The sequence below is a fragment of the Nycticebus coucang genome, chromosome 11, assembly GCF_027406575.1.
Source record: "Nycticebus coucang isolate mNycCou1 chromosome 11, mNycCou1.pri, whole genome shotgun sequence".
Taxonomy (NCBI): domain Eukaryota; kingdom Metazoa; phylum Chordata; class Mammalia; order Primates; family Lorisidae; genus Nycticebus; species Nycticebus coucang.
Window position 1 is genome coordinate 45,839,931 of NC_069790.1, and position 23,859 is coordinate 45,863,789.

The 23,859-nt window shown below is 35.4% G+C and overlaps 1 protein-coding gene across 4 annotated transcripts in view; it reads left to right on the top strand.

The window, feature by feature from the left end:
- The first annotated feature begins 231 nt into the window (after positions 1–231).
- Positions 232–23,859, top strand: part of ETV1 (ETS variant transcription factor 1) — a 97,710-nt gene continuing 74,082 nt past the window's right edge. Inside the window, exons 1-6 of one of the 4 annotated variants that reach the window (XM_053609555.1) lie at positions 973–1,505; positions 1,604–1,790; positions 1,920–2,051; positions 2,843–2,930; positions 4,321–4,368; positions 13,428–13,481. In XM_053609555.1, coding sequence (XP_053465530.1) covers positions 2,007–2,051; positions 2,843–2,930; positions 4,321–4,368; positions 13,428–13,481 — 235 coding nt within the window. In that variant the 5' untranslated portion in view covers positions 973–1,505; positions 1,604–1,790; positions 1,920–2,006. Of the gene's footprint in view, positions 370–972; positions 1,506–1,603; positions 1,791–1,919; positions 2,052–2,842; positions 2,931–4,320; positions 4,369–13,427; positions 13,482–23,859 lie in introns of those variants that run through there. The other 3 variants (XM_053609557.1, XM_053609556.1, XM_053609554.1) reach the window with 3 other exon arrangements.

A 23,859-nucleotide genomic window follows, 5' to 3' on the forward strand; every position in this document is an offset into this window, starting at 1 on the left:
CGTCTCCATGTTGCATTTAAGTAAGGAAACTTCCAAATAGAAATTGAGAGATATAGCAAGTTTCCCAACAGGCGAAACGGCTGCGGGAAAAGGGCTTTGGTCGCTAGCTCTGGTCGCCGCCAGAACCAAAAGTGAATTTCAACGCCAAGGCGCTCCTGGTCCCATCCCCGGTTGGACCATGGATTCTTGAGTGACGCCTTACGGCTCCAAGCCTCATAGGAGGGTTAGGACAAGTGGTTTCAGAGACACTGCTCTCATTCCATAACGTCCTAGTCATTGTTCTTGAAACTCGAGCCCTCTCACCGCGCGTCCCCAACCTCGGGCTCCGGCTGTTTAAAAGCTGGAGGGGAAGTGAAAGCGTCAACTACAGTAAGTGACACCCTCCGCCTCTGTGTATACACAACAAAAGCTCAGGAAACGTGCGGGTCCCTGGGATATCCGAGCCCCTCCTCCACTTCCCTCCCTTTCCCCACCTCCTCCGAGCGCTTGAAGTTCCTTCTCCCAGTGCACAGGTCGGGACAAAATTGGTTGATACGCTTTTTCTCACCTTGATTGCTCTGTATTCTCCCACGTCTCAACGCAACCTCTGCTTTCCTAATAGACACTTTATTTTCCTGACCCAAGAACGATAGGATAGAATTTAGTTGAACTCGGCTGTTAAATGTTTTGATAAACCATGATCCATAAAGTGGTGATGGATGTTGAAAAATGGGAAAAGAACTTGGGCCAAAAGCTTAGTGGGAACGGATATGGAGAGAGAGAGAGAGAGAGAGAGAGAGAGAGAGAGAGAGAGAGAGAGAGAGAGAGAGAGAGAGAGAGAGGAGAGAGAAAGGGAGAGAGAGAGAGAGAGAGAAAGGGAGAGAGAAAGGGAGAGAGAGAGAGAGAGAGAGAGAGAGAGAGAGAAAGAAAGAAAGGAGAGCGTGCCCGAGAGAGCGCGCGCTGGGTTCCCGGTCCAGGTCAGAGTGGAGGGGCTGGAGGTCCTGGGTGGCGGGAGAGTGAGGAGGTGAGAGCTCTGTGGATCGCGCTTTGGTGCCTGAACCTGAACCTCACAACAGTGCTTTAAGGCAATCAGCCCAAGAGTGGACCAAGCACACCAGTAAAGAGAAGCGGCGAATGGTTTCAGTATCCCCAGGCGCCTCAACAATAAGCCACCGGTTAGGGAGGAAGTTGACTTCCTTGGTGGTGTTCCCAGGCTGCGGACCCCGCGCCTGTCACTCGCGCACTGGCTAGGGCAGAGGGGCGACGGAGACCCGCGGGCAGGGGCCGCAAGCCGCCTGATTGACAGCCCGAAATCTGATCTTGTGAAAGAGACGCGGAGCCAATGGGAGGCAGCGATCCATCAGTTTGGCTTGGAGGCCCCTGGAGGAGAAGTAGAGGAAAAACCACCGAATTGAGCTCTGTCAGAGGCGCTTTCGGCTTCCAAGGGGAAGTGCTGGGCAATAATTAATGTTTTTATTAAATTTGGAGGGAATTTTTTGCAGCCGTTCGCCTAGCGTGGCCTTCAGGTGGGTCTTTCCAGCAACTTTTTATGTCTCTCCAGATAATTGCATGGTTGTGGGTCGCAAAAACTATCCTTATGAAAGAGGTGTCTCCGTCTCTTTAGTCCCGTTAGGTGCAAAGCAAGTCTCGTTGATCGCCATTGCTAGTTTTGCACACGTTTGCGAATCTGAGCTGCCTGGGGTACACCGACCGCGCAGGGAAACATCGAGAGTGTAAATAAATACATCGCCTCTTGCACGGATTTTTGTTACTACCGAAAATATGTAAATTGTGAACTCTCTCGGATCCAGGTGAAGGAGGCGGTGTAGGGAGGGTTATTTTTGTGAATGGGACTGTCGGAGGGTAATTAGCTATGCAAATTCAAGAGCTTCATTCATGATTTTTTTTTTAAGCCTAAAAGCCATCTTGTTCCCCTCTAGGTTGATAGAAGTCCAGATCCCGAAGAAATCTGCAGCTAAATGCTCAAAATATAAAGTACTGAGCTGAGATTTGCGAAGAGCAGCAGAATGGATGGATTTTATGACCAGCAAGTGCCTTACATGGTCACCAATGTGAGTGATCAGTTTGAAAGTTGCTGTTTATAAACTTGACTCCGACGGGGGTGGGGAGGGAAGAGGAGAAGGGAGGGGGCAAGGGGGTTGGGATTGCAGATACTTATCTGCTTTGTTGCCACTGTAGGGCGACTCTGCTTCTAGAAGCCCAGTCTTCAAAATGAGCTTACCTTTCAGTGATTTGGATAAGGCATAGTTTTGTTTTTAAGACCCCTTTTTCTGATTAAAGTGCCCAAGATGAGTGGAAGAGGAGATGGAGGGCAGCAGCAGCTGCTGCACTCAAAGTTTTTGGCTGGGTTTGTCTGCCACATTGAAAAGAATGAAGTTGAGACAAATGCTGACGCTTTTTGTTTATATAGGGTGTTTTTGTTTCTTTTTTCCTCCCTCATTTTCTATTTTTTCCCCATTTCTCCTCTCTTTTTGCTTTTCGGGGGGAGGGCTGTCCTAGAGAGAATAAAATCCACTGTATTTTAATCTAACACTGATCCAGCCTATGAACAACTTTAAGTGTAATGCTTAATGTTGTTTTGATGCTGAGATACCATGGCTGTATGGCTGATAAATAGTAGTGTGTTAGGATCGGTACTGGAAAACCACTCTTCCTGGCTGCTAAATTCTCAGCATAAGCCTTCACTGTGTAATAAATGAAGAAAGTGAATATTAGAATTGATAGTATGGACTCTTATTTTTCAGTTAGAAAGAGGATCCAGTAGATTTATGTATGCATATGTATGTGTGTGTGTGACATCTGAGGTTTACAAATTTAAAGGATTTTATCTTTCCCTTTGTAGAGTCAGCGTGGGAGAAATTGTAACGAGAAACCAACAAATGTCAGGAAAAGAAAATTCATTAACAGAGATCTGGCTCATGACTCAGAAGGTGAGGTTTGATTTGGGGCTGAATCCCAACTCTTTACCTACACTCTACCCTCATAAAGAAAAGGAACACTTCACTCTTATGTTAAAAATAATAAACTGTTGAAATTACTGAATTTAACTACGACATTTACTTGGAGCAATTTACATAATGTGACAGTTTGCACTAGAGAATATTTCATGGTCCTGTCACAAACTAATGGAAGAAGGAAATAAAAACGAAACAGTAACATCCTTCTTTTAATTGTTGTGTTTAAATATCATTGTCCATGTGGCATATAATTAATCCCATACCCTAAGATAACAATTTAAAAATGTCCAACACAGTGGGGCAAATTCATCAACTATGTACACTGTTTACATTAAGTTAAACCGCATTAATGACTTGATTTCCCATCCCCTTTACACTTAAACCATATGCTATTATCATAATTTTTGTAGGTAATTTTGATGACCATATTATGAGGTCATAATGTCTTGTTTGGAGCCCTTAAAGTGTTCACAGAAATATAGTTAAGGCCTAATTAGTAATTATAATACAATTTGAGAAATTAGGCTGCAGGTTCTATGATCTGTTGGTTGGAGGACAATATACTATAAATTATTTCAGACATAAGGAGGCCTTCATAAAAACTTAATATACTTATATTTAATCATCAAAGTTCAGTTGCAGTTTTAATTAGCTAGGCTGAATTGTGAGACTTCCTCAAATCATGTTTATTGGACACTCCTTCACTCCCCAACATGACAATACACAGTTTTGGACTTGATAATTAACTGGTGTCAAAGAATTATCAGCCTTTGACTTTGGTAAACCTACCCATGTAGAAATTTTCCTCTAAAAACTTGTATTTTAAATAGTTTCTTTTAGTTTTGACACCTTAAACTTGAAAACATAGTACTTTGAAAATTATACCATGTAGTCCTACATCTTTCATGTAGGGTCCAGAAGATATGGATAAAATGCTTTTCAGTTTTTCTAATCTGTCTCCTAGTATTATTTTAGCAAGAGAAGAAAATGTTTAAGGAAGGTTTCCCTGAATAGACACACCTTCTTCTCAGCCTTTTTGTGAATCCTGGTTTGTGTGTGTTGGTTGGTGTCCCCAAGCTTATTTATTAAACCATTTATTAAAAAGGAGACAGAAAAGATGAGTGATTTTATTATTTACTTGACTAAAAGAATTTCTTAAAGTGTTCTTTTATGAATATGCATCAAAAGTAGGCAGTATTATTGAGATATTTAAGTTATGAATCCTATGTTGTTCTTATATTGACTTAAGGAACCTTCTTATATTGACTCAAATTAAGTTGATATTTAATACCAATTTCATTTCCATTTAATGAAAACTAAAGATCTGTAAATCTTATGTTTATGTCTTTGATTTGTTTTTTAGAACTCTTTCAAGATCTAAGTCAATTACAGGAAACATGGCTTGCAGAAGGTAAGGCAAAATTCTATAAAGAGGGGAAAAGTGACTCTAGAAGGGGGAAAAAAAAAAGTCCTGAACTTGCTGTCTTAATGTTCAGCCCAATTAATTGAGCTCTAAAAGAGCCACCTCCTGTGTCATGCATACATTAGAGCCTCTGATGAGTTTGTCTTTGGGGACTCTGGGGCTGTACTACCCAGTGTCATCACAAATTACCAGGAGAAATTGCTTCCAGCTCACAATCACATCTGCTTTTGGCAAGAACTAATGCACCAAGACTTCAAGTTCTAAGCCTCTGTTCAGATTTTAATTGCAATTGATCAGGTTTATATTATTGTACCTCCAGAGACCTCCTAGAGCCAGAACCCGGCTGGCTTGCTGTTTCCTTTAGAGCAGCGCATATCATTATTTGGTGTTCTGGTGGAGGACTTTTCTGATGGCAGAAATTAGTTTCTCTGGGTTCATCAGGACGGGATGCTTCAAGATTTAAGTGCAAGTGTCTTCTTTCCACCTTGCTCACAACACAGAACGTTAGGTGTGTATCCAATACTTAGGAAATCTATGGGTTTAAAATAAGTCTGTGGGGGATTTGAGGATTTTTAAAATGTTTTATATGTGTTCCTATTCATGTAATGTTTGTTGAAGTTAATCTTTGCTATTTTATCACTTTTATTAGAATTTATTTAATACAGTAAGGAGAAATTTAAAGTCATTTCTTTTATTTTGGGCTATTTTTTGATAAAATTTTGTGGTACAACCTATTTTACCTTGTATGGTGGGCAACTTTGTTTATAGGAATAATGAGATACTGCTTCAGTAAAGCTTTATACAACTTCAGAAATGCCTAATATTGAAGGACTTTAGTGGGCTTTCATAATTTGAAATTTTTCTGTGGATTTGGCATTAAAAATGTGAAATATTAATTTTATGTTGTGCTTTGTAGAAAACATATAAAGAAAACTGTAGATATTTAAACATTGAGTGTAATCGTGTTATATTTGTGTTCACTTTGTATGAGAAACATGCAAGTTTTGGATCAGATTTTTAAGACGGTTAAAAGGAGAGAGAGGGTCTCCTTAAATGGAACCCAGGTGCAGTAGTTATTTTGAGGCTGTCCGATGTTTTTTATCTGACGGTCTTGAATGCAGTTGATCAAGTTGGTGTTAGCATGTAAAATAAGTTTCTTTGTTTTGCTGATATTCCAAAGCTCCAAAGAGCTTTTACAGTCTTTATGAATCTTTTGAGTTTAATTGCTTTCCTAATAGTCCTTGGAAAGGGTGATTGTATTTGTTTTTTAATGAACGGTAAGTATTAGTGAAAGCTTTGGTTATATTTAAAGGTCATTTTGCTTGTCTCTGCAAATGAAACTTATTGCAATAGATTACTTATTATTGCAGTATAAGCCTTATATTCCAACATAACTTTCTCATGAAAAATTTGCACAGAAGTTTTTATATTAACTTTTTCTATTAGTTTTGCAAAGTCAAAGGTTGTGAGGACATTACATTTATGAAGAAATGTATTCGCTTATTTGAAATAACTGAAAATATGTATTTTAATTGTTTTGGAAGGTTTGTTGGTTCTTAAGATGTTTAAATCTCATTGATTCCAAGTCAGTGCACTTGCTGGCAGATTTTGAATGTGCATAGCAACTCTGTTTCTGGAATTTTAAAATGTGGAATCTGTGACAGATTCTTACCATTTTAAAATCAGTTTCAGTAATTTTTTTTTTTTTTTACTTTTGACTTGTTTTGTGTCTTATATCTCTGATAAGTGAATCATGTATCCAAGTTTTTTGTTTTTTTTTAACTCTGCAGAGAATAGTTTTACCTAGGATTATTAACATACCTGTAAATCAAATCTGATGATTTAATTTTACATAAAATAAACGTAGAAAATTACAGATGTATTTGGACAAATGCAGACTTCTACTTAGATGAGAATACCTGAGCTTAATTAAGTTCAAGAGTTAATTGTAAGTGTTTTACTGAACAGATAGGCTATTATTTACAAACTATGGATAAGATCGTATTTTAGAATAATTTGAGTATTTTAAAAGTAGTTTATATTAATTTGTCTAATCATAAGCAAATAGTTGTTAATGTGATGTTACGAGATCTTAAGAGTATTTTTTCACTGCTGTTCATAGAATCCACATTAATTTTTGTATGTCGCAATTAAATATAAATATATTATTTTGTACTAACATTTTACCTTGACTTATCCCACGTCTTGAACAATATTAGCTAAGAAGAGATCCAAAAATTACCCTAGTTTATTTGTAGCTGGATTTGTCCATTTATGTCCTTTAAACCATCCAGAAATTAAAACATTGCCAAATTGGCAAACCGTGAACCGTTTACATATTTCTTTTTATAATGCTCCAAAGCCAAGAAAGTGACCATGGAATTTTAAGGCATTTTGACCCTTTTAAAAAAGATCATTGGCAATTAACCAAGTTTCTCCCATGAGTTAGAATCCCACTGGGAAGTTAAATAGGTCTAAAAATTTTATTAGACATGAGAGTCAAGTGAGTTGTAATGTGTAACATGATGGTCATGTTTAAAAAAAAAATTATAGAAGTCCCTGAATACTTGGAAAATGATATGTCTTAGCATGTTTAACTTGGTTTTTGCTGTAAGAATTTTTATAAATTTGACCCAGAGTTCAATATATGGATTAGTCATGGGTAAATTATTATGGATTATGAAATGTGTTTTCTCTCTGAGAGGAAGTTGGAATAGTTAAGGCAGGACTATTTGAGGGTGGGGATGTAAAGTGTTTTCAGTTCACTAAAGAGTTCTCTAAAAATACACTTGCATTCTCCCTCAAAGTTAATTTCCATACAGGGAGACAGGGTTCTGAAATAATATTTCTAAAGAATATAACTTTATATCACTTTCCAAGTACTGACAAACTGCAGTTTAAAGGCTTTTAACATCTATGCCACAATTTAAGATAATTGTTTTTTTCTGAAGAAAATTGAAAAGCTAATGTTTTTAGTCACCACGGTAGCAGTTAAACAAATTGTGGAATGTGCCTATTTTAAATTTTGTTCTAGTTACTTTATATTATAATTTTACTATGTGCCATTCCTTATTGATTCTTTGCCTTTCTAATTAGAGTGCTACTGACAGAACGACAATTGCAGTTATTTGATCCTGTGAACTAACGAGTTTAAATATCAATCTTCCCAACATCATGGCAATGTCTTATTCTTAACAACCTAAAAGTCATAGTCAAAGTGGAACCTCTTGTATGTGTGAGACAGAAATAGAAAGATATACAAAACCGAATTAAGGAAGGATCGCTTTCTTCTAAATTTGCTTATTACAGTTTACCTGCTAATGCAAGTTGAAGAGACATCCTAAATTTTAGCATACATCTCATATAAATACATAGTTCCTCTTTTGACTGTTACTTTGTTGTGGGTCTAGAATATTCTTTTAGGTGCCCTTTCATTAACAACATTAAGGAAAAAGTCAACAGTGATTCCCTGTCATTCGCGTAAAATGCTTTCCAATGGTGGTGTAATAAGTCAAGTTTAATACTGCTACCATAACTTCGAGTCAAAGTTTTATCTCCAATAACAACGTTCCTACACCAAAGGTTATTACCTCATGTAAAAGGTCTTTATTTTTTTTTTTCCTTTTGATGTAATGTGACCTTCAAATAATAGTCAGGGTTACTTAAAAGCAGAGATGTCATTACTTCCTCCTCAGTTCACTTCAGTGGCTGATGCTAAATTTATATTCGAAGCCATTTTGTATCACGTCATCCATAATATACAATAATCATAATGCACTCATCTTATTTTTCACAAATTCTACTATTTTCTTTTTTAAATGGAACATAAACGTGGATATATGCTCATAACCCCAGTGGAGTTAACTGAGGAGTAAAAACTTTAAAACTGATGTTATTTTATGTGGTTTACATAAGACAGGAATTGAGAATTAAGCATTATTTTACAGAAGTCCATACAATTCCTTAGAATCTAGCGACAGTCATTTCACATGTTGTGGGGGTAGGGAAGAGAGGGGATCACCTCTCTTTGTTGTGCCAGGAAATAGTCTAAAATATGACAGAAAGAGTATCCTTTTGAATTTAATGTAAAGGTAGCAGATAGAGTAAGGGTATTTTATTTCTGAATATTCATAGTAGTTAAATAAATGTTTTTTAAACCTATGTTTTATTTATAAAATAGAAGCATTTTTTCAAAAAATAAAAAAATAATTTTAAAAAACAGATGTGGTGTAGGATAGAGTAGTTTATACAGAGGGTCCCAATACATGAACTATTGCTGAGGTTTTCTGGTGCACTTATAGGAAATGTGTACACTTTCTTGCATTTTATAATATAACTTTAGAGAAAATATTTGGCTAGAAACAACAGCTAGTTGGCTGAAGTTCTCAAGTCATTGCTGGTCAATTCTTAGTTAGAAATTGAAGCTGATTTGAGATTCAAAACAGCTCAACCTTTACTGTTTCCTTTCTTTTAGAACATACAGAAAGAATGTCTTCATCAAGTATTAAAGGCATTTCTGTCCTAGGGAAATAGTCCCCTTTTTTGTCTGTTTAAATATGTTTACACTTCAGGATTAATTAGTGCTTTTACATTGGTACAATCATTTTAATGTTAAAAGCGGATGTGGTGTAAAACCAGGCTTAGTGGAGTCATGATTATTTTGTTCCATGGCCTGTAGCTTCATTTTAGGATTAAACAGAATACCACTGTGCAAAGCTTGATTTTTCTTTCTGTTTTACTTTTATGTCAAATAAAATTTAACTTTCTTCAGAGCCTTTGATGCAAAGAAAAAGGTTACCAAGGGCGGCAATTATCTACGACATTCTTGGGGTAAAACAATTTGAATCATTGGCCAGAAAAATAAGGCATTTCTTCAATAGCTTTTGTTCTCCTTTTCGTCTTCCCATCCTTCTTTTTTTTCTTTCTTTCCTTACTCCCTTAGTTTGGTACATTCAAGTTACTGTAACAAGTTACTGTGTAAAGCAGGATGGACTATGTTCCTGTATGTGTGTTTGTGAGTCTTTTATACACAGATACTGTATAGTGTATATACAAGCTTGTCACTTATTTAAATACGTTCCTTTAAAGGATACGAGCTCCGAGATGGAGCAGTAAAATCGGTGTATTTATACTGCAAGTTCAAGTTTACTTGCTGTAGCTCTCTGGAAGGGTGTGACATGAAAAGATTGTGGTTGGGCCACATGGCTCATGCTGGACTGTGTTTTTGTGAATGGAGGCAGAGCTCCAGTTCTGCTTGCTGGTCTTGAGGAATAGCTGAGGAGATCAGCTGTCTCATTCATGGGCAGAAAGAATGACTCATACATCTTCCGCCTTGTTTGGCTCCAGGTCATTGTTACAGTGGATAGAACTGGTTTTAATTAAATATTAACCCCTTTGATACTTGATGTTTGTTTTACTTGTACTTTTTCTTCTTTCTTCCTAGCTTTAATGAAAACCTGACAGGCAATTAGTGTGTAAGAATAAGGAATTTTTTGCTTGCTCGCAGCCAACTTTGGAAAATTTTTAAATGCTTACCTTTTCTTAAGTAAGTATTATGGTTTCCAGTGAAAGTTAAAAATAGGATAAAGGCCAACTCGATTTAAAATTGCCCACCCCCAGGGCAGCATTAGTTAAGAAAGATATTAAATTTAAAATATTAAAATTAAAAAAATGAGAAATTGGTGATTCTGTGACAATATACATCATGATTAATATTTTTATGAATTTCTTTCCCATAGTATGTATGGCTATGTAGCAAAAAGAAAGTAAAAAATAAGTACTTTAGCTAATAATCTAGGCAAAGCAAGTAGCTAAGAGTGCAGATATACCCTTTTAAAGCTGAGATCCAGAGACTAGATGGCAACTTGTCTATTAATGAGCAATGGACTGATGGAGCTGCTTCAGCTATTACCAATAAAACCCACATGCTTCATCTTCTTGAAAGCCTTTTATTGGTCTTTTGGTATGTACTTTCTCCCCTTCTCGCTTCTTCCTTTTTCCCTTCCTCTTTAATTACACATTTTCATCCCTCGAAAGTGATAGTTTCAAGTATAGTTTATAATAGGTAGTAGTAAAAAAAAAAAAAATTCCTTTTTAGGCTGACCTCTATTGTTAATTTGCAGCTTTGGAGTTAGAATGGCTTGCCACACTTTTTCAGGCAGCTGGAGTTTGCTCTTTCACAGAATTCCTCTGAATTGAAGAAGAAAAAAAAAAAAAAAGGAAATGTATGATAGAGTGTGGCAATACTTTGTCATATTTTCCTTGCCTAGTTCCAACTCATGTTTTTAGTTAACGGCCTTCCCTTTACTCTAACTTGAAATTAGAGGTATACTTCAGCCTTTGTCTATTTAAGTAGCATGCGGCTTCATTTGGTCTATTCAGTTTCTAAAGATTAGCTTCTGTGAAAATGTGAGTCATATGTTTTTTGTTAAAATTCTGTAATATGTTCAGACGTAAGTGTGAAGTATTTATTCAGTATGTTAAGGAGTTAGAACAGAAATAGAAATTCTTTTTCTTACTCTTTTTACAAATTGTTAGTATGTAGCTATTTTCAGTGTATTTGTGAGGTAAAACTTCTAGATTCTTCTAGTTCTGAAGTTTCGGCTTTTTTTCAAACACATATTGTAACACACCGCCCCACACCCATCAGTGATTGTTAGGGTGCCCCCGCAGTGACAGATTATGGAATTGGAAATTTGTCTTAAGACATTCTGAAAAACAATTCTGGCTTTTTGGATATTCATACCAGCATATTCAATTACAAATTTACTTTTGTTATTTACCAGCTATTTTTAACTATTCCTGTAAAGAGATATTACATTTTTATTAGATTCTTGTAAATGTTGGCTTTTTAAAAGCATAGCAATTGCTGTGGTTGATACTTTTGCATTTCAGTAGTTATATCTGTTTAGCTGTTGGTTCAGAGGGAAAACCAAAACGTGGATACTATGGAAAAATGTGCAGTATTTGAATCTGTTTACTTGCTGTTATTTATTAAATATGTATTAAAAACACTTGTAATATTTTTTCATGTGAAGACTTAAAGTGTTCTCCTTCCTTATTAAAAATCTAAAAGGAAAATGTTACTACAGTTTGAAAAAATACGCTGTGTTAATAAGCTGAAAGAATTCTAATGTACACATTGTAAGTGTTTCTTTTTTTTTTTCTTCTTCAATAGAATTTATTAAAAGTAAAGACATTAAACTGGGTATTGTAATGATTGAAGTACTTTTTTGTGAATGACTTAAAAGAAAAGGGTGGGTGGTGGAGGATTGGAAAAAAAAAAAGTAACATTTCTTGAGTAGCTGGCATTGTGTTTTGACTATTTCATTTAATCCTCACCAAAAAATCTGTATTATCACTATTAAACTGAGGAGTAAAATGCAGTTCAAAGACGTTCAATAACGTACCCCAAATTACACAACTAGCATGTCATAAAAGCGTAGTTTGAAGTTTGCTGACTTTTACGTTGTTACCCACAGTATAAGGTATATTGGAATATGAAGAGAAAAAAAATTTTCAGTATAGGCTGATCACCTAGGCACCAGTAATAACTTGGAAATGTTCTTAATAATTTTACTTGGTGGCAGGAGAGAAGAGTGTCTTTAAGAAGGCTAAATATTGGTTAAGAAATCAGTTACTAGAAAACATTTGAATGTCAAACTGAATATTTTAACAACAGGCAAGATTATCATTGACTAGTTATGCTCTTTATAATATACCACAAATTTTATTCAGCTAAATATTTGTTTTTAAATAAATACTGTTAGATAAACTGATACAAAGAAACTTTAATTCCATAGCTATCACATTTCTTTTCATGTAATTTTTTAAACATAGAAGTCCTTTTTAATATAGATTTTTTTTATTAACTCATTCAGATACTAACTTTGAAATATTTTCAACGGAGACTGTATATTTTAATAAGCATTTTTCATATGGACTAGGATCATTTAAAAAAATAATTGACATCATTTGTAATATTATTTGACTAGACAAAAATGTTTCCATATTATATGACACTAGTAAAGTAATTCTAACTAATCAGATCATAGCTAACGTTAATGATGTTGATAATCCGTTATATTTTTATCAGATCAAAAGTAATCTAACTTCTATTTTATGTAGTATGTCTGTGTGTTTGTGTGTATTTGTGAAAATTCATTTTATTAATATTCTGTCAGTTTGAAATACTTTATTTTGACATCTAATAAACTGTGATAGAAACATTTTAGAAGTGAAAAAATGCACTTGTGTTTTGATTGCTGCTGAATGCATTAAGTCCTTGTTATTTAGTATTTTTTCTTTACTAAAAATAGGGAAGACAATTGACATTAGAACTGATGAAACAGTGATATTCTTTTTTTTTTTAAGTGCTGAACAATCTTCAGGAAATATTTTGCATAAAAAGATGGCAGTTTTGTTTATTTTCATTGTTATGAATTTAATTATTGAAATATATTACTTTATTATATGCGACCCAAATCGAGGACATTTCTTTCATCTAAAACTTTGTAGCAGGTTGGGCAAATTAAAGGCAAACATTTTTAATTATGGTATAATTTGCATGAGATGGAATATACCAAAAGCAGACATTTCTAAGAAAGCAGAGTGATATGTGTAGTCATTGTACATCACTTAAAAAAATTGTGATTATTTAGAGGGACTGCTTAAGCACTGATAGTGGGTGAATTGAAATACCTTTTCTTCTATTCTTGTGAAAAAACAACAACGACTACTCTGCAAGAAATAGAAATCCTGTAGCTTTTATTTTGCTTCTCTTTTATTTCCATCTGTCTGGTGAAAGAAATTTGGAGGGGCGACACCTGCCATCATCATATTTCTGACATATATATGTTTTATGGTTGACATCAGTGATCCCTTTTCTTTCCCCTTCTAAGTAGCGCTATCAATACCATTTTAAATAGGAGCTTATTGGCAAATAATCATGGGTTTGATCTCAGCCTACAAAGACCTTGACAGATTTTGCTTGACATTCCTTATGCGTTGGCAGTTTCTCTTTTAATTTTTTTTTTTTTCTTCTTCAGCTCAGGTACCTGACAATGATGAGCAGTTTGTGCCAGACTATCAGGCTGAAAGTTGTAAGTATAGTATGAGCCATCTCTTCTATTTTTCTTTGTCTTTCTTCCTTCTTTCCTTCTTTCTCTTTGATTGGTTTCTATCTCTAGTGTCTGTTCTTGCATTGTGCCAGCACCTTTTTAGCTTACAATCATGAGATGATTTGATTTGTCAGGTTGTAACATCAGCAGAATCCTTCTATTTTGAGCAGAATCCTTGTATCCTGATATCTGAGTGGAGCTTCCACAGTAGGCAAGGAAGATTTGATTTGATTAAAAGGTGGTCCTGTTCTTTGTATTTGGTAAATATCTTTGGAAAGGAAACAGGGTGTGATTATGAATGTGCAAGTGTTTACTTCCAGTTTGCCAATATGTCCACAAGGAAAAGTTTGGATGCTGATGGGAGATAGAGTTAAAATCTCTATCTATTGTTCTTGTATAATTTATAAAAGATTCTGGACCAAAAAATTCATTGGCTTATTGTATGATTTTACATTGGTGAACTGTCACCTGCTTTGATTTTAATTTTTAGCTTGAAATTTTCTGCTTCCTGGTTGCAATAACACAATTGGAAAGAGAAATTGGCTTCTCTTAAGGTCCCTTGTATGTTCCCTTAACTGTCAGAGAATGCATAAGAAGTGATTCATGGAATACTCACCCTTCTTTAATCGCCTACTGAGCATTTAGCCTGTACAAACATGGTTGCCTTGGGGTTTACTGCTGATATTTATACTTTGCCATTCTACCAGCTAACTGCGGCTGTTGACCTGAGGAGCAAATAGTAAGGAAAAGGTTATAAATGCCATCTTGATTATGAAACCAGCCTAATGCATTTTTTTTTTTTGTTAGGGACATTTAAAGCTCTAATTTGTTTCACTTTTTTCAGACCATTGCCAATATCAGAGAAGGCAATATCAACAGTAACAGGCGATGCTTACTACCTTACAAATTAGCAAACCCTTATTTTCATACCTTAATATCATAAACCTAATACAAATACCTGTATGACTTCAAGCAACAGATGTTTGTGGGCTGTGTTTTCAATATTTATGTTTGGTATCTTAGATTTCCCAGTTGTGAAACCCTTAGAGGGTTGTGAAAGGTATTTTACAGGTTCTCTCCAATGTTATGTTGTAGTTTCGCATGACTTAAAAAATATTGTGATAAAATACACATACCATAAAACTCACCATTTTAGCTATTTTCAAGTGTATCATTCAATAGTATTAAACATATTCATATTATTGTCACCATCTGTTTCCAGAACATTTTCATCATCCCCAAACTGGAATTGTGTCCATATAGCAGTAACTTTCCAGTCTCTCCCACCTCCAGTTCCTAGTAACCACTGTTTTATCAAATTTATTTTTGAGCTAAGAAGAGAACCGTGTGTGCCGTTTGATGCCTGAGTCCAGGTATTTGACGTATACTTTTAAGAAGCATATTCGGCAGTGATACAACCTTAATTAGAGACCCTTAGAAACACTCCCAGAAGGACAAGGCTAAGATGATGTGCGGGCAGGACTTCCCTTCTTGATTAAAATGTGGGAAGAAAATGGTCCTATTTCTAACATTCCCCTTCCTGTGGGGCACTTGAATTCTTTCTGAAAGCTCAACCTGTCCTCTGAGAGAATTAGTCTCATTGAGTCATTTTACATCTGAAGAAATTGATGACAATTCCAATACTATACCCAATGTCACTATAGAATAAACTACCCAGAGGTAATTTTTAAACTTTTCTTGTTGACTTCTTTTCAGCTCTTCTTATTTTTGTGTACTTCGTGTCTTTAAACTGTCTTCTCTTAGCCACATGGGTGTGATTTTTTTTCCCTCTTTCTTTTTTTACTCCTGTGAAGACTCCTTCTCACTCTACTCATCTTCTTCCCTTGGGTCTCTGTCTCCAAATCTTTCCTCTTATTTTACATGCTTCATGCCTGCACCTTCTCATAGAACTTTGTGTTGATGGAAATTGCCTACATCTGTGCTGCCCAGTACAGTAGCACTAACTACATTGGCCATTGGAGGTATGGCATGTGGCCAATGGCACCGAAGAAGTGAGTTGTTTTTTTTTTTTTTTTTTATTAAATCATAGCTGTGTACATTAGTGTGATCATGGGGCACCAGGTTCACAGACCGTTTGTCACATTTTCATCACACTAGTTAACATAGTTTTCCTGGCATTTTCTTAGTTATTTTGCTAAGACCTTTACATTCCACATTTACTAAGATTCGCATATATCCTTGTAAGATGCACCGCAGGTGTAATCCCATTAATCCCTCTCCCTCCACCTACCTCCCCCTGCCCTCTCCTCCCTTTCCCCCTTCTCCCTATTCTTAGGTTGTAACTGGGTTATAGCTTTCATGTGAAGGTCCTACATTAGTTTCATAATAAGGATAAGAAGTGAGTTTTTAATTGCATTTACTTTTAATTATTTTAAATCTAGATGTGTGTGGCTTTTGGCTACTGTGTTGTTCAGCACAGTTTTGAAAAGCAATGATGTCTCCCCCGTGCTTATCTCCGACTGTGGTCTCCCCTCGCACCTGTTTAGGGGTTGTCCTCACCTGATGACCACTACATTAGAAAAAGGCAATATCTCTGGACTCTGCTCCTGAGCCTTCAGCTGCATTGCCACAAAACACCATTTGCACACTAACTCCAGGCTTCCATACGGTGTTTCACGGACAGTTCACGTTCAGCAGGGCCGACGCTGAAGTGGTTACCTTTCCTGACATTGCTCTCCTACTTCTGCTCCCTTTCTAAGTTAATGGCAGCACCCTGCAAGCTGAAAACCTGTGACTTATCCTCTTCCCCTCACTTCTTTACCATGAACCTGGTAATTGCTAACCAAGTTGTTGATTCTACCTTTCAAAAATATCCCAATGTCATGGTCTCTCCTCCATTCTTATTGCACCGCTTTAGTTCACAGCCACATTCTGTCTTAACTGAGCTTTGGATGAGCCTTTTGACTGGTTTTTCTTGTCTTCGATTTTTCCTCCCTTCCAGTTCACTCTTTGTGGCCTTAACACAACTGCTGTCTGGCCTCGTTTATTTTCTCCTTGGACTTCCTACAGGACAAAGTCCTAATTCTTCAGCTGTACAAAAAATTGTTCTGTTCTCTGGGCCCTTACCACCTTTTCAGTTTTAACTCTTACTGCTCCAGCATGCTGTCCTTTCCTGGTCTCTGCACTTTTTGTTAGTTCTCTAAACAGATTGAGCTTTGCCCGCTCGTTTTGCTTTGGAAGTTTTCCCTTTTGCTTTGCAGTTTGTTGAACCTCCTATTTTAGATTCAGCTTAGACTTTACTACATTAAAGTCTTTCTAGCCTTTTCTTGCTACCTCGTCTGTTCTACAGAGTTCGCTGGACTCTCCAGCGTCTTGTATATTGTATTTATTATGTGTTTTAGGTACATATGTGTATTAGATAAGATTGTGAACTTCCTGAGGATTCAAGGAGCATGTCGCATTGAGCATGCCTTGCATAGCATAGAAACACGATAGGTTTAAATTATCATTGTATTCATGATCATCTTCTTAGCACATATTTCCTCCCTCAGTGTCTTAATTTCCTTCTTAAGGTAGAAACATATGATCATGCCTTAAAACGACAGAGTCTCATTCTAGAGAAACTTGCTGAAACCATGAAAGTTCAGCTAAACTTTTTGAGAAGGGTGAAGTTTTAATAAAGTAGTGAATACCTACAGTTTAAAAAATAAGGCTTTCCGTGAAGGCTATGTTAATCAGCTTGATGAAAATATTTCAAATTGTATATAAAACCAGCACATTGTACCCCATGATTGCATTGACGTACACAGCTATGATTTAATAAAAATAAAATAAAATAAATAAGGCTTTGAGACTTGCAAGTAAAACACCAATTATGAAAGAAACCTAAAGTGGAGATGTGTTTTATTTCAAATTTTCATGTACATGAAAGATAATTGTTCTTATGGTGACCCACTAATTTCAGTCTTCACTGAAGAGAGAACAAGAGGGAATTGATTTAAAAAGATTTAAAAAGAGGAACAGGGCATGAAGATTAGATTGTAAGGAGGATCTCTGGGTGGAGAAGGTTATCAAATATTGGAATTGAGAAGTTATGTCGTCTCTAAAATGTACAATACAAAATGTTTGATTCTTGTCTGTTTGGGGCTGCTTTATGCGATCAGAGGGCTTCTATATCTAGAAATAGAAACTCCATCCTCCCTGTGTGGCCCGTCTATAAATTCTACAGGGCTATGTTTTCAAATGAGAATAATTAGATTCCCTTACATGCCCCAATGAAATAAGATGCTTCTGTTTTTGCTTTTATTGCTTTAGTCCTTTGGTAAATAAAAGTTAGGAGAATGACATCAAAATTCTGCCCAACACAGGATTATAGAACTCACATTGACTGTAGCATATTTAAATATAAGCGGAAGAGTGGAGAAGAAAGCATCTAAAAATTGTGATAATGAGATTAGACCACAACACTTGGGAACTTTCTAAATATTTTCCTGAGTATTCTTTATTTTTATTTAAAAAATATTTCAAGCGGAAATGTGGATTCCAATGATGTTACATTATAGTTTGCTACACTTTGGAGGATGCTAAACATTGAAGCAAGTATAGACATTAAAAATGAATGAAAACAAACAACTACCTATAAGTCCATGCCAGGAAATGAATGAAGGCTAAAAGAAACAATTACATGGTTTTAACAAATTGTTTCTTAGCAATAAGTCTTTTAATAAATGACATTTGCTGGAAAAAAATGGGATTACTTCAGGATATGCTATAATCCAGAAAAAATAGAAGTATATCACATTAGAAAAGAGAAATTGAAGAGTATTTCAAACTTAGATGAGCCTTATCTTTTTGAAGTAGATACAAATTTGTGTATCAATTGCATTTTTGTAGATGTACTTTAAATTCAGTTATATCAATAATCTTATATTTTTAATTGTACTTTCAATTTATTTTTATCATTCATGTCTTTCAGTTCACCACTTTTCATTATATTCTTCATAACAATTAAGTGTTGTTTTGTATTTTGTTTAGGAACAAATAGGAAGCTATTTGTTTTCTTTTGGTCTTCATTTCAGTCTAGCGATTTACATGACAGATAATGGTCACATTCGCATTACTTCACATTCTCCCCAGAAGGCTCCCAGGAATATAGACAGGATCATGTAAAATTCCCAGCAGTATCGTGACTCTACTTTTTTCTCTTATACTGGAATGCAAGTCAATTAGAATTTATGAAAGTAAATCTTTTGTAACTTCTATATTTTATCTGATATATATATAATATGATATTAGGGTGCATTTTGAAGTTAATTGAGACAAACCATTGTGTGAGACTCAACCATTGAAAGCCACTGTTACAAGGGTGACACTTGAGCAAATGAAAATCATAGCTAGGCAGCGCCTGTGGCTCAGTGAGTAGGGCGCCGGCCCCATATACCGAGGGTGGCGGGTTCAAACCCAGCCCCGGCCAAACTGCAACAAAAAAATAGCTGGGGGTTGTGGCAGGCGCCTGTAGTCCCAGCTGCTCGGGAATCTGTCTCTACAAGAAAAAAAAAAAAGAAAGAAAGAAAGTCATAGCTATATTTTTTTAGAAATTTTTTTAAAGACTAGGATTTTGACTCTTTTTTGGTAATGAAAGTGAAAAATAAATACTTTAACAGATTATGAATCTGCTTCTTAAAAAACTGGAGTCAGATAGGTCTACGTAGACTCTGAATAATTAACTATGTTAAGATGTGCTATGTTAAGACTACAAAGTTCTGTTCACGACTTTTCTTAATGTTCTGCCTTTCTACTAATCTACCTTCCCATATTTTGTTTCTTTTCGTACACACAGCGAATACTTTATAGTAAAGTTTGTTTTTTATTGCTCATTTTGAAACCTTTTCTGACTGATGAAGTTTTTAGATATGATTGGTCAGGAAGACTTGGTTACCAAAAAGAGCACACAAATTTTCAAAGAATTGGTATTTCTGAGATTTAAGAACTTAAGTTTGTTTCTGTGTTTTGTTTTCATCTCTAAAGCATATTTTGAAGCATGCTTTAGCATGTCACCATAGTCATACTCCAACTATTCATTTCAAGGATAGTCATGTGCTTTCCCACTCCCGGTAGTAGGCCTGAGATCTAAGCCACAGCTAGTCTGTGAAGCTTCTGTTTCATATGTGGATGCTTTTTACTGTTGGTTTGTGTGCCTGTCTTTTGCTTCTTTTTTGTTTTTAACAGTTTATATATTTCATTAAAGCAGTCTTTTCATAGAGTAGGAAAAAAATACAAATACAATTTTCCCCATTCCTACAACTATGCATCTCACAACCCTCTCTGGAGGGAATCACCCCTCCACCCCCACCTTTAGTTGTCTCCTGTACTAAATAACGTGCTTGATAAAGAAACTGCATAGTTTTTTCTTTCTTTTTTTTTTTTAATCAGCTTTGATTTTACCTATTTGCCTGTGAAGATAGATAAACATTTTGGGTGGGTTTTAATTGTTTTACTGCCAGTCATCAGCTGTGTAATTCTACTTGAGTCCAGTAATGGTATTCAGACCATGAATGAGAATCATTGGGAAGCCTGTTCAAAGGCAGCTTCATGTTTTCTATCCTGCAAGAGTTTGACATGTTAGATCAAGAATTGGGCTGTCAAATCTCCAAGGAGCTATTAGATGATTCTGATGCAGGCCTTCCACAGAATACAAGGTTACCCATTTTGCTTATCCTGTCATTTACTTAGTTGTGAAATAAAGACAGCAGTATCAATCTTTTGCACTTAAATTGTAAAATAGACCCTGCTATTTTTACACATGTTCATTATATCATAGAGGCAGTTTCTGAAAAATTTTATGTACGTAATATATTATCATTTCATTGTGTAACTATATTAGGAAATTTAAAAACAAGTTTATATATGATATTCCTAAATAGTTTCTTTCCTTCCTCATCTTGCTAGAAAGATTATTCTCTATTTTCTCTCACCTTTAGCTATGAGAAAATCATTGTTGATTGTAGATCTCCGTCATCCTGGAATAACGTCTAGTTTAGAAGCATAACTCGTAAATTGTAACTCTTCCTGTGGCTGATTACAGAGGACCAAGACATGGATGGCTTTACCCTTTCTAGGGAAGGTCATCAGGTACTCCGCTTTTCCATTGATGCAGATATGTCACACTGCCCAGCAGTCACCTTTGCAACAAGGCAAAAACTTTAGTTTGGAGCTCAGTTGTTTCACAAGGAATACATTTTGCAAATCAAAATAGAAATCCAGTTAAAAATAGGCTTCATCTGGTCAGAACTTTTGTTTTAGGATAACTTCCCAGGAATCTTATCAAGTGCAAGAAGAAACAAAATCTAAATCATAGCTCTTGTGTTATGTCACTTAACTTTTATTTATCTGTAAGTTGACAGGATAATAAACCTCTCAGATTCAGGCCACATTGTGATTCTGTGACACTTTTTCCGAACCCAAGAGAGAAAGGATAAACTCTAAGCATGAATGCATACTTGAATTCAAAAGTGGTCTTTATAAAAACTATCTTTAGGGGAGAAATGTGCAGGTCGAAATAACTATTAAGGATGATTTTCTTATAGGTGGAAAATTTCATCAGTCTTAACTCTTAGAAGGTATGCTCTACTGGCTACTTCTCAATGCTTTGGTTTTATTAGTTCATCTTTGTTAAGGTAGATAGGTCAGACTTCATGCCAGAGTGAAAATCAAAAGACAAAGCAAAATTTAAAAAACCTGCACAACCGGGGTTTGCTGTTTCGTAATAGCTGAACACTAAAAGTCTGCATCTCAACCCAAGACTTTGGCTCTTTCCTTCTTATTTTACTTATCGTTTTATTTTGCCCTTAGGGTAGCAACATAATCTAGAAGTTGAATTCTGAAACAGTTAAAAGGAAGCATGTTAACAAATATTTTTTTCACTCACTTACCTATATTAGTAACAAATTACTTTGAGAAAAGTAATCCATACTATCTTTGGTTGAAACTTACCCCACATTAAATCCCACATTAAATCAGTATGCAGTTATGCAGTGACTGGACTTATTAGGTGTATAACCCAGAAATATTTATTGAAAAAATCTAGGTAAGGGATGGGGGTGAAAAATTATTGCAGAACCAAATATATTTCTTGTTCATTATTTTAAATTCATACACATACACAAACATATCATGATGTATAAAAGTATAAACACTCCATTTAGTAGTATCTGAAGCCAAAGCTAAAGCAGTCATGGAGATAAATGTATTTTGGGACTGTGACTTCATATACTATGTACTATGTAACTTTCTTGAAATGAGATATAAAGAACAAATAATCTGAGCTAAACAGGTGTATGTGGACCTTTATGTCATAGTTATATGTTTAGTGTTTGTTATGGATTTATTTATATCATTATTTTTTTTCCCTTTTTTCTTTTTATAACACCAAACATCTACTTCAGGTGCACAAAACATTTGCTTCTGCCTGTTATTGAATTTTCTCCTGAAGTAAAAATGTTGGTTTGATATTGTTGGCTTTTTAAGTCAAATGAATTATATCCCAGCAAGCACAGTATCTCACAGTAGCTAAGGGTGGTGTTAACTCAAGAACTTAATTATCAGGAATGACTAGATGAAAAAGTCTGTTTACGCAGTGTCTTATAAAGCGATAAGATAAGAAAAGTACTTTTCCAAAATGTTTTTGTGTGCAGCCCTTTGAATCTTACTGCAATCTAGGGTTTAGCAAAGAAAGTGGGTTCTTTTTTCTTTTTTCTTTTTTTTTTCTGTAAATGTGACATTATTAAAATATACACAGATTTGTTTCATAGTTACTCCTAGTTGTTGGCTTTTCAGTCCAGTTATGAGTAACTTTTGGATCCTGCAAGAGAGGTGTGAATGTGATGGCTCTTTTATCTCTTATTGTAGGAGATTCTTGAATTCACATTTCTGCTTGCAAAATTGACATGATTGCATTCTTTTAAATGAGATCCATATCCATTATCTTTATTTTTATGATTTTAAATATGAATGACAAGTCTTAACAGTAACATTCTTATTTTACACACGAGTTTAACTTAATAAATTATGTATTTATTGACTTCATACTTCTGTACAGTTGTAGTCTGTTCAGATGTTAAGTAGGTTTCTAAAACTCTGGAAGTTTATGCATTCAACAAATATGTTTTGAGTCCCTATTATGTGCCAGACTCTGTTTTAGGTCCTGGTGTTTCTGATGTTCCCTGGTGGTGGACAAACCAGAAAAATATCTCTGCTATTATGGAGCTTATATTCTTACGGCATTTAACTGGTAAAACCAAATTGTATTATCCCATGTTGAGTGATGTGAAATTGTATGAAGGTTAGTGTCTATGCATAATCATTGTGTATTCAGACTCTGATCTGTTAAATTCTGAAGAAAATGTGCTTAGGTTTTGTCTCTTTGATTTTATGTTTATTTCCACAAAATTCACTCCGTTCACAGGTGTGGGCACTGGATTTGCCAATGAATGATGACTATCCTATCTGTATTCACACCACTTTGGCCTATGCTAAATTCCTCTGACAGGGAGCTAAGAAGAATACCATATGGCTTTTTTAAAATTAGGTACTTTAATTTTAATTGTTGCTATATGCAGAAATATTGTCTGACTCCCTTGTTAATATCATATTTGTTTTTAAGATTCACTTAGGTTGGATGTGGTACCTCATGCCTATAATCTTAGCACTCTGGGAGGCTGAGGCTCATGTATCACTTGAGCTCAGGAGTTTGAGACCAGCCTGAGGAAGAGTAAGACTCTGTCTCTACTGAAAAAAAAAAAAAAAAAGAAAGAAAATTAGCCAGGCATTGTGGTGGGCACCTATAGTCCTGGCTACACAGGAGGCACCTTCCTCTCAAATAATGCTGTGATATATTTTCACTGTTACAAAGCGGTCGCGGCCCACAGGTTGAGAACTGCTGCAGTAAATGCTCTATCTGCGTCCTAATTTCAATCCTGTTTGGATTGGCTTGGAGACAATGAGTCATGTTCTACTCATATTTGTATGAGTCACATGTTGTATGTATTCATTGAATTTTGAATTGAATTGGATGAATAGCTTCTTGAGTATTTAGAATATTTTTAACATATTCAAGCACAGGTGGTTTGAATTGTTTGAAATCTAATGCAAATATCGGCTTTAATTTTCCTCTGTTCCATTTTTCTCCGAGGTTTAATGGAAAGCTGTTTGCATTTGTGTAACATGAGAGCTAAATCTCAGCTATCAGATGATAGCCCTCTAATAAATATTATTTCATACTCCTATCTCACATTATATTTCTCAATCTCTATTTAGGAGAAATACTCTGAAATAACTTGATAATGCTCCCATTTTACATAAAGAGGAATCCAGGGCATAAAATAATCAAATAACTAAGGCC